The following is an 11,244-nucleotide window of genomic DNA, read 5'->3' as shown; positions in this document are numbered from 1 at the left end:
CTCACCAGTATGAGTATTTAATCCACCATTTTAACAGTAAAAATCTGAAGGAAAAAACGTGAGTTTCATTTTCTAACAGCTTTACCTATGTGAAATTTCAGCACATTTTCATTTACAGTTTCCTACCAAAGCCAGAAACCCACACAATAAAAATTGATAATACAAAAAAAAAAAAAAAAAGCCCAGAAAAGGCTCTGGCCAGCTCAGTTGGTTAGAGCATTGTCCCCAAATGCCAAGTTTGCTATTTGATTGGTAAAGGCACATACAAGAAGCAACCAATGAATGAACAACTATGGAACAAATGGATCTGGCGCTTTCTTTCTCTCTCTCTCTCTCTCTCAAATCAATTTAAAAAGTAAGCCGCCTGACCAGGTGGTGGCGCAAGTGGATAGAGCGTCAGACTGGGATGCAGAAGGACCCAAGTTCGAGACCCTGGGGTTGCCAGCTTGAGCGAGCGCTTATCCGGCTTGAGCAAAAAAAAAAGCTCACTAGCATGGACCCAAGGTCACTGGCTCGAGCGGGGGTTAGTCTGCTGAAGGCCCGCGGTCATGGCACATATGAGAAAGCAATCAATGAACAACTACGATGTCGGGTGTCGCAAGGAAAACCTGACGACTGATGCTTCTCATCTCTCTCCGTTACTGTCTGTCTGTCCTCTGACTCTCTGTCCCTGTAAAAAAAAAAATTAAAAAATAAAAAGTAAGCCAAGAAGAGAGATTTTTTTTTTGTATTTTTCTGAAGTTGGAAACCGGGAGGCAGTTAGACTCTCGCATGCGCACCACGGGGATCCACCTGGCACGCCCACCAGGGGGCGATGCTTTGCCCATCTGGGGCATTGCTCGTTGCTCTGTTGCAACCAGAGCCATTCTAGCGCCTGAGGCAGAGGCCACAGAGCCATCCTCAGCGCCCAGGCCAACTTTGCTCCAATGGAGCCTTGGCTGCGGGAGGGGAAGAGAGAGACAGAGAGGAAGGAGAGGGGGAGGGGTGGAGAAGCAGATGGACGCTTCTCCTGTGTGCCCTGGCCAGGAATCCAACCCGGGACTCCTAAACGCCAGGCTGACGCTCTACCACTGAGCCATCCGGCCAGGGCAAGAAGAGAGATTTTTGATTACTTGTATTTGCTTCTGAGTCTCTACGGGTCCTCCTCTGATCAAGTCTAACAATCAGGTGAAAATCTGTTCACTGCTGATAAAGAAGCAGCCGGGAGAGGCAGGGAATCTTACTAATCTTTACGCCCATCATAAGAAAAGTTGGGGAGCTAACATTACAGGCCTAGATTGAGAAGCTGATTTGGGTCTGGCAAGTTTTTTCATCACCACGGCTTTTGAAGAGTTCTTCACGGGGGCTGAAGTTCTCACGGAGATTGGGTGGGACTGGGAATTAAAGTGAACTCAAATACAGCTCCTTTCCCCAAACTAAATAATATCTGTCGTTGATACAAGATTATGTGCCTCGACTGTTAAATCTATATTGGCATAGCATTCCCGTGTTATAAAACAGCTTCTGTTAAGTTTCTAAATCTATGTAGTCAATTTCCTGTGTTCACTTTCACAGGCAACTTTTTATATAACTATGGTATGGTGGCCCACAATGCCAAACAGAGCAAATGATTCAAATAAAAAGAAAAAAAAACCCCACAAAGAAATCTAATCTGGGTACGATAGAAACAACACCGAAGGTGTTGTGAGATTCAAATGAGCCCAGTAAAACAGCAACCTCGTGCATTAAACTCCCCCACCCGGCACACGCTTTCTATCAACGAGCCCTTGCACCTGCACAAAGCGAGGACTCAAGTTCACGGGCTTTGTCTCAATAGAACAAAGATCGGCCCAGGAGCTCCCTTGCTGTTTGGAAATAAAGGCGCCGCCTCGGGAACCCCGGAAGCCACCCGAGTTGCGCCCCTGCGGCTCCCACGCTGCGGCGTCCGCCTCCGCCCCGCCCGTCGGGTCCCTTTAAGCACCGCGTGCGCCTCCGCCCCCGCCCCCCTTGCCGCGAGCACGGGGCCGCCCGATCCGGGCAGCACCTCCCGCCGGGGTTACGTGAGCCCGGGGCGGGCAACCACCAGACCAATGGCCGCCGCCGGGGCGGCCGAGCTCCTCCCGCGCCGCCGCCGCCGCCGCCGCCGCCGCCGTGGTGGAGCTGCGGGCTCCTCCCGCAGGAGATAACTGTCAGCGTGCGAGGCGGCGGCGGCGCGGGCCGGCTCCGTCATATGACCGGCCGCCGGCGGCGCCGGCACCCAGCAGAGTTACTCAGCCGCAGCGGCCCCGCGCTCCCGCGAGGCTGGGCGGCCGCGCCGCCGCCAGCGCCACCGCCTCCGCCGCCGCGATGGCCCCGCCGCCGCGGCCGCCGCCCCCGGCTGCGCGCTGAGCCGCCGACCCCCGGAGCGCCACGGCCGGAGCCGCAGCGGCGGCGGCAGCATCATGGCCCCAACCCTGCTCCAGAAGCTCTTCAACAAAAAGGGCAGCGGCGGCGGCGGCAGCTCCGCGCCGGGGTCTGCCCAGGGCAGGGCTCCCAAGGAAGGACCCGCCTTTAGGTGAGGGGGCGCCGGGGGCGAAGCTGGCGCGGGACCGGAGTTGGCTGCGGTGCCCGCGGGATGGGAGGAGAAGTGGAGTGGGCTGCCCCGGGACGGCGCAGCCCTCGGCCGGCACGGGGTCCCGGGGCTTGTCATCGGGGTCGCGCCTCATCCGAGAGTGGCCTCGAAACCCCCGTGACCTGGAGGGTCCCTCCTCCTGTCCCTTTCCCCACCACTCAGGGCCCCTTCTTCCTTTTCGAGTTGTTGCTCGCGGTTCCCGGGCGTGCGCTGGCGTGGCCGTGCAGGTGGGGGATTGGCCGGGAATTGGGGGGAACCCCTTCCCGGCAGAGCTGCCTGGGCGCTGCATTTTGCTCTGAGCTGTCATTTTGAGGGCAGCTCCAACCTATTGTGTACGTGACAGTATTTTGAAGTTGTAAAGGAGCAACAGTCACGAGGAAGGCATCTTCCTCCTTCCTTGCTGTATATGGAAAGCTCGCAATGGATGAATAAAAGTATGTGGTTTCAGCATCATTTGGGAGGTTGATGCCACATGAAGAGTAAAATGCTTTTATGAAATGGCTGAGATTTAAATTTCACGAAGCTGGTGCTTATAGTTAATACATTAGACCTCTGAACACACATCTTTGCATAATAATTGCTAGCATTTATGGAGCGTTGAGGATCTGAAATGCTTTATGTCGATTGCTCATTACAGCCTTGTGAGGTTGGTGCTCTTTTAATTCCCATTTTACAGATGAGGAAACTTAAAGTTGCAGAGAACTTAAACAGTTTGCCCAAGATGCACAGCTGTACTAGCAAAGCCTGCGTTTTGGCCATAGTGTGACCACAGAATCCAGTCTTTAAAATCTCTTTGCTCTTCTGCTTTCAAGGGTTAAATTAACTTTTAAAAGATGCCTTAAAATGCACACTTAGGTTGGGAAATTCATTTATGTTCAACAGTTTTTTTTTCCCAGCAAAATTTTTTATTGAGCATCTACTTCCACTGTAACGCTCAGCTAAGGTGTTTTTTGTCGAAAATGTCTTGCAAAAGCAGGTTATTATTAAATAAGTCTAGTCCAAGTGTAATAAACCTTTTAAAACTTTAAGGTGTTACGAGAAAATTTTGTGCCAAGTTTTATATTCTAGGGTTTACTTTCCTTGATTTCCATTCATTTAAAGCACACACAACCCCTCACTGCATTTATATGAACATTAAATATCAATATTTTGTATGCATAGTGTGGGTGCGGGTTTGTGGTGGTGTTTGGAAGGTCAATTGCGAGGACTTTAAAGTGCCTTAGTTAAATTCTCATATTTTCTTTAGGCTAACTGAATCCTTATAACTTGAGTAGGGAATTCTATTCCTTTTGCTGCTTTGAGTATTAGTGATGTTGTGTTCCTTCTCAGAATGGTAGAATTACTTCAGAATCAAGGTGTGTAATTTCTTCTCTTCCCTTTTAGTAACCCAGACATCATCAAGGGAACAAAGCCTGCAGAGAAAAGGGCATGTGTGTTACAGGTGTCTTTACTTTGGCAGCCATTTGTCAAGGGCAATTGAAGCCATTTCAGTGCTAGTGGGGATAGAAAGTTGAGTGACATTGTCATTGTTTCCGCGCTCTCTGCCCAGTCGCCCACCATCATTTCCTCTGTCCACAAGTTTGAGTGTATTTTGAACAAAAACATTGTGGCTATATTTAGGGCCTGGCCATATTAGGGAAATTGATTCCCACTTGGTGGGAACATTATCAGTGTGGAGTTCTGACTTTCCATTGGTGTCTGATGAAGATCACAAAATTGTGCCAAGGACTGTTCTTTTTTAATTGACCTCATTCGGATTTTCTGCAAGTGTTTGAGGTATATGTCTTTGAGAGATTTGGAGATCTCAGTTGCCTATCTCACTTGATGAAGGCCCTCCAGCGGTGTCCCTGCTAGGGGTCATGTGAAGCAGCAGACGTCACCTAGCATGTGTTTTTGGGAGAAAGAGATGCCTCAATCAAGGTATAAGGTGCCTTTGGGAGCCCACTTTGTAGTTGAATAGCTTTCAAGAAATTAAGCTAAATTCCTTAGGTTACAAGTCTAGTATTCCTGATACAGATTTGAATTTGTATTTAAATACAGGATGCAACTTGTAGATCCTGAGAATTGAAAGGGCCCCTGAAGATTCAGGTAGACTTTCTGGGCAGTTTTGTAGCATGTATTGCCGTATATTTTTGAGAAAAACCTAAGTTAGAATAGGATTTTTATACACACACACACACACACACACATACACACATAAATGTGTGTATCAACTATATATGTGTGTGTGTGTATCTTTTTGTTTTAGAGTTTGTGGAAGCCTTTTATATGTTTTTTCTTAATGTGTGGACTTGGACTAGGTAATTTAAGCTTTTCCCCATGCCTCTGAACTTTTTCTCTTCATCAAGTTTCTCCCTGGATGTTACTTTGCTCACTCTTGAGCACTTCCTAGTCACTTCCCTGGGTTTCTTCCTGTTCTCTCACTCCTCCAGTTTACACATACTGTGGTTGATTAGAGAGGAAATTTGTTGTCCAGTATAAGCAGCTTCTGTCACTGGTCATCGTCAGATCTTCATGTTTTTTGGCATTCCATCTAAAAAGAGAATCATCACAGTGAATAGTCTTTCCCTAAGAGTATTTCTTTTAGGATCTTGACAAAAAGCCGTTTTCTTCATAGCTTTGAGGCAAGAGGTTGCTAGGAAAGCAGAAAGGGAACCAAAAGAGATTGAATTTACATGTTTGGGAACAGTAGTTAGGAATACTCTATGATTATGGTATTTGTGAAGAGTAAGCTCTGTTTAAAGTTATAAAATTGCATTGTGGTCTCGAAATTGGAGAGGATTCCCTATTTGCTGGTCTTCAGAATGCTTTCACTTCTAATTAAGTGATACATAAATATAGAGTTGAATAACCCTTTGTTCCAGAAGGATAAATTAGAACAAAAAGAGATTATTTGTGTAGTGGCTGAAGTCAAAACTAGAATTGGGTTCTTAGTTACTTGGGATTTAGGGTCAGCATGTTCATTTAGGAGTTTTTAAAAGCCAGGGTATTCTCAGTGACATGCATGTCTGGTTCAAGTTTGAAGTTTTATCTTAAAAAGTTTTTTAAAATGTCTCTGGTGAATTAGTGGACTAGTTTCCACCTAAAATGTCTATGTAATGGGGAGATAAGAAAGAAAGATCATGGGTTATCAAATGTTTTATTTTAAACCAGTTAGATGAAGTGAGTAAGCATATATATTGCTTGGATATGAGGAGTAAATAAAAGCATTTCAGCTACTTGGTAGCTAGCTGTGTCAATGCTGGAAAAAGTGAGCTCTGCTCCTTCCCTCCCCTCCCATCCTGAATGGCCTAGTTAGTGCTAATCCAAGGTCTCCCAGAACAACATTAAGTAGTTTGTTACCAGGTTAGTATAAATATAATTTAATCCACTTGTCATCATTACAGAATAGCATCTGATGCTCATGTGCTGGTGGTTTTGTGCTCCACCTGTACGATTCAGGGTAGGACACCCTCGGTCCTGCCTACTGGAGTATGCAGTTTAAAGGACCCTAGTTTATACACCAAGGTGAATAAACAGCAAATAACACATTGGCAACAATAACAAGAAGATAACTTCAACACTGATAAAGAGTAAATCTTTAAGTGCACGGTTGAGAACTCGCTACACTCACCCTCAGTCTGACTGAGGGCAGGACCAGGACTTACTCTTCTCTCCCACCGAAGGTTTTACCCTGGGCTGCTGCTTCTCCAGCCCTCCCATCACCAACTCCCAGGATACAAAGCATTTCTAAGACATTTTTCTGAGGTAGGGTGGAGAATATTCTGAAAAAAACACAGTTGAGTTCCACTGTACTCATATTTTTAGTGCCTATATGAAACATGTGACACACAAATAGTTTTGATCTCTTTAATACTTTTGAAAAGACTTCCTGGTGTATCCTTCCTTGCCTGCCATTTTGTGTGTCAGCACCCTCATGGCATCGCATCGCCTTGCCCAGAAGCGTGCCCACTGCGGGGAGGGGGGGGGCTGTCAGAGATTTTTGGCAGAAGTAAGGAAGGGACTGACTTCCATCTAATGCAGCAGGTTCTGTTAAAAGCCTGTGGGAGGCAAATTAAGGAGACCATTGATTTATTTACTCCTTTACATAGTGAGTGAGGAGGCAGTGAATTTGGAAACCTTTTGAAAAGAATGAAATGCAATACGAAATGATTGAAATAGTACCAAGAGCCTTTTTTTAAAAAATTGTTTTAATTTTTAATTTTTTTACAGAGACAGAGAGAGGGATAAACAGGGACAGACAGGAATGGAGAGATGAGAAGCATCAATGATTAGTTTTTCGTTGCGCGATGCAACACCTTAGTTGTTCATTGATTGCTTTCTCATATGTGCCTTGACTGTGGGCCTTCAGCAGACCAAGTAACCCCTTGCTCAAGCCAGCGACCTTGGGCTCAAGCTGGTGAGCTTTTGCTCAAACCAGATGAGCCCGCATTCTAGCTGGCAACCTCGGGGTCTCGAACCTGGGTCTTTTGTATCCCAGTCCGACGCTCTATCCACTGCGCCACCTCCTGGTCAGGCCCAAGAGCCTTTTAAGTCATGGAGTTCAGTATTATTCATTTTGAAACTTTACTAAAATAGAATCCATTTTCAGAATGACTCTATGTAAAGGACAACAGATTATATATTCATTAAATACACAGATCTGTTGTTTTTCTTACTGTAGATGGGAGACTTGAGGTAGAACTGAGGTGACCTGTTTTTATTTACCTTGATATTGTCAGTGTTAAAATGGAGACCCACGGTGTTCAGAGGGGTGTCGGAGACACTCAGCAGACAGGAACTCAGACCTGGATAGAGGCAACTGGAAGTTCAGAAATATTATTAAGACTCTGGTATATTAGTTTTTCAGAATTATTTGCAAGTTTTTTAAAATCAAGAATAAAGTCTTATTTAGTGATAGAGAGAAATTTGTTAAACAGATGATACAGCCACACAATAGATGATACTCTGCAGCAGCCAAATATGTATATACACACACACACACACCATATATATACACACACACATCATACACACACACACACACCATATACCTCTGATATATACACACACACCATATATACACACACATCATACACACACATCATACACACACACACACACCATATACCTCTGATATATACACACACACCATATATACACACACATCATACACACACACACACCATATATACACACGCACGCACACAAACACACCCCATATACACAAATACACTTATGTATATATTCAGACACGGAAATGTGTTCTTAATAGAAAAAGTAAAAAGTTATAAACAGATGAATAATATTTAAAATAGGAGCATGTAATTTGATTATGCACATATGGACAAGGGTTAGGAACATTTTACACCAGCATATTAACAGGGGTTGCCAAAGCACTCGTGAAACTTTTTTTTTTTCCCACAGAGACAGAGAGAGAGTCAGAGAGAGAGAGAGATAGGGACAAACAGGAACGGAGAGAGATGAGAAGCATCAATCATCAGTTTTTCATTGCGACACCTTAGTTGTTCATTGATTGCTTTCTCATATGTGTCTTAACCGTGGGCTACAGCAAACCGATTAACCCCTTGCTTGAGCCAGCGACCTTGGGTCCAAGCTGGTGAGGTTTGCTCAAACCAGATGAGCTTGTGCTCAAGCTGGTGACCTTGGAGTCTCGAACCTGGGTCCTCCGCATCCCAGTCTGACGCTCTATCCACTGCGCCACCACCTGGTCAGGCGTAAAACTTTTGTTTTACTCTTTTGTGTTTTATTTTTTTGTTGTTGGTATTTTGGATTTTTCTCTAAGAAATTTACATTACTTTCATAATTAAAATTATTTTAAATGTGCCTGACCTGTAGTGGTGCAGTGAATAAGGGGTCTTCCTGGAACGCTGAGGTTGCTGGTTCGAAACATGGGGCTTGTTGGGTCAAGGCACATAGGGAGTTAATGCTTCCTGCTCCTCCCTCCCTTCTCTCTCCCTTCTCTCTTTTTCTCTCTTTTTCTCTCTCTTTCCCCTTCTCTAAAATGAATAAATAAAATCTTAAAAATATTATTTTAAATGCTAAATTGTCTTTGGGGTGTTTTACACTATGAAGAAAGGAGTCAGAATAATGTGAGGAGAAAACTGATTTGAATAAAAACTCATAGAATTTTTCCTTTTTATTAAAATAACTGGTAGTTTCTGTTATGAAAAGTAATATGCTGTGAATTTTAATGTGCTTAACACCTCAGTTCACTGTCAATCTTAGGAGGCCAGTTTAATTGGTGATGCTGATAGTTGTAGGCAACACACCCGTGCACAATTTTTATTAGTCTGGCGGAGCCACTGTCCACCCCCACCCCCCCACCCCCCCACCCCCGCCTTAGAGCCCAGTGTAGTCTTCATCCAGGCAGGTCTCGAGTTAGTGATCAAGAGAGCTCTAATTAATATGTATTTTAAATATGCTTATTAAAACGTGACGCAACTTTTTAGATTTGGGGAAAACTTGGGTAAGTTAAGGGCATTGGCTTGAATGTATTTAAAGCTAAAACATGCATTATAATTTTAAGTTCTGAATTGATCATGTTACACATCGTTATTTGACTTGGTAGGTGGTCTTGCGAGATGGCCTGGGCACGTGGTCTTTTAATGCAACTATAGATCTAAAGAGAGTATTGTTTGTTGTTGTGGCTTTAGGTTGTGTTTCTCATGGTTCACTTGTGAGGTCAGTTTAAGGAAACCACTTTGCTGTTGTGTTTCCTTGGCAAAGGAAGTTGTGAGATTGTCCTTGCCCTCATCAAGTGCTTTGGCTGCCCGCGTGAACCCCTGGTGGGTGAATCTGATTTGGGAACTGGTCGGGTACTTATTTCTCCAGCCACTGTTTTTCTTGGTGTGGGCGAAAAGAAACAAATGTTTTATCCTGATTGTACAAGTCCCTCGCCTAGTGTGAATTGTTAAGCTTGCGCTATGAGATCATGTCCTTGGCTGTACAAGTCAGTCTTCCCCTTTGCGTATAACGGTGCTGAATTATTCGGTGAGTTTCTGCTTACCAGTGTGCGTTCTTTATCTCAGGTTTGTAAAAAATGATTATTATGTAAAAGAGGAAAAACAGGATGGACTTTTCCAGTTAACTGGGCATAAAATAGTGATTTCCCTCAACTCCACCCTGTCTGCAAATGGAACATCCATGACTCATTTCTCAGGGCCACACAGGCACTTTTGTCCCAGTGCTTGAACGGGAGGGTGGGATGGGGATGGAAGGAGATGGGCTGGCATCCCACTTGTGTGCAGCCAGAGTCCGTCCAGCTGCCTTTATAATGGACTTCTGAGAAGGACAATGTGCCTTCTCACACATCATGCTACGTGTATTTTCTTATTGCACTTTCTGTTTGTGCCGAAATAATACAACATATTAAGTGCAATAAATACAGCCATTAATACTGTAATGCCCTGGAGTAAGTGTTGTATGGCACAGTGATCTTTCTCTTGCATAAGACTTGACTGTTAGCATTAGTCGGGTTCCCTGACTGTCATAGTCCTCTCTCTTTAACTGTATGCCTTTCATTTCTATATATATTCAGAATATTTTCTAGTTACGTGTCCCCAAGTCTTGTTGAATTTGTAGATTGTACTCTAGAATATGTGGCCAGCATAGTGATATAAAGAGATGCATGTACTGCTTTATGCAGATGATTTTATCACGAAACCTAAGATTTTTTGATCATAAATAAGCAATTTGTGCCAGGTTTGTGGTGGAGCAGTGGATAGAGAGTCAGTCTGGAATGCTGAGGTCACTGGTTCGAAGCCCTGGGTTTGTCTGGTCAAGGCACATACGACAAGTAATCAATGAAGAACTAAGGGAAGCAACTGTGAGTTGATAACTCTCGTTCCCACCCACCCCTGTAAAACCAATACAGAAAATATTTTTAAAAATAAATAATAATAAGCATATTGTTGTATTTGATATACGACATTGTTCAATAAATGATTGTTAGTGTTGGATTATCCACTGATGTTTAATCGAAAATGACCACCAGTTCATGGAGGGAGTCTTAAGTGAGAGTAATCAATAGTGCAGTAGGAATTCATCCTCTAAAATCTGAGGGAGAAGGATTGAAAACCTACATATCTGGTGAGGCCTTCAGTCTAGTCTCCAGTAAGGATAGGTGTTTGTTGAAATGAAAGTTAATAATTTGAGTAAGCAACATATTGTCAACAGCTGTGTGTTTATGACAGAAATGCTTTTCTGGGAAAATTCAGGGTCTGCTTATGAATGTACCCTACATTGCATTGTGTATATTAATATCAGCAGAAATTAAACATGTACATGAATTTACTTGGCAATTTAACACAACCTAAGAAATATACTAACTTCAGGAGTGTCTTCTTTTCCTTGGTTTAGGTATACTTGAGACCATGTAATCCTAAATGTGACATCACCAAGATTTAATGGTCAAACAGTTATTGTTTAATTTTATTTATTTGTGGGCTACTCTGGCCAAAAGGTATGTTTGTGTTTGTTTAATATTTTATTCATGATATATTTCCACAGAGCACATTAACATTTACTTTGATAGTTTTACAAACAGAAAATTAAAATTTGCTTATAAAGGCACATAATACCAGTTTAATGGAATTGAGTGGATTTTTGCATTTCATTGGATAAATTCTACTAACTAAACTTTTCATTCGGTT

General features: G+C 43.7%; 1 protein-coding gene across 2 annotated transcripts in view; it reads left to right on the top strand.

The window, feature by feature from the left end:
- The first annotated feature begins 2,399 nt into the window (after nucleotides 1-2,399).
- The window catches only part of FNIP2 (folliculin interacting protein 2), a 131,033-nt gene continuing 122,188 nt past the window's right edge, over nucleotides 2,400-11,244 (top strand). For both annotated transcript variants that reach the window (XM_066387387.1, XM_066387362.1), the window contains exon 1: nucleotides 2,400-2,533. In XM_066387387.1, the coding sequence (XP_066243484.1) occupies nucleotides 2,421-2,533 (113 nt within the window). In that variant the 5' untranslated portion in view covers nucleotides 2,400-2,420. The remainder of the gene's footprint in view (nucleotides 2,534-11,244) is intronic.

The sequence above is a fragment of the Saccopteryx leptura genome, chromosome 1 (assembly GCF_036850995.1).
Source record: "Saccopteryx leptura isolate mSacLep1 chromosome 1, mSacLep1_pri_phased_curated, whole genome shotgun sequence".
Taxonomy (NCBI): Eukaryota; Metazoa; Chordata; class Mammalia; order Chiroptera; family Emballonuridae; genus Saccopteryx; species Saccopteryx leptura.
The sequence above is the reverse complement of the archived record's forward strand: the minus strand, read 5'-3'. Positions and strand labels throughout refer to the sequence as shown.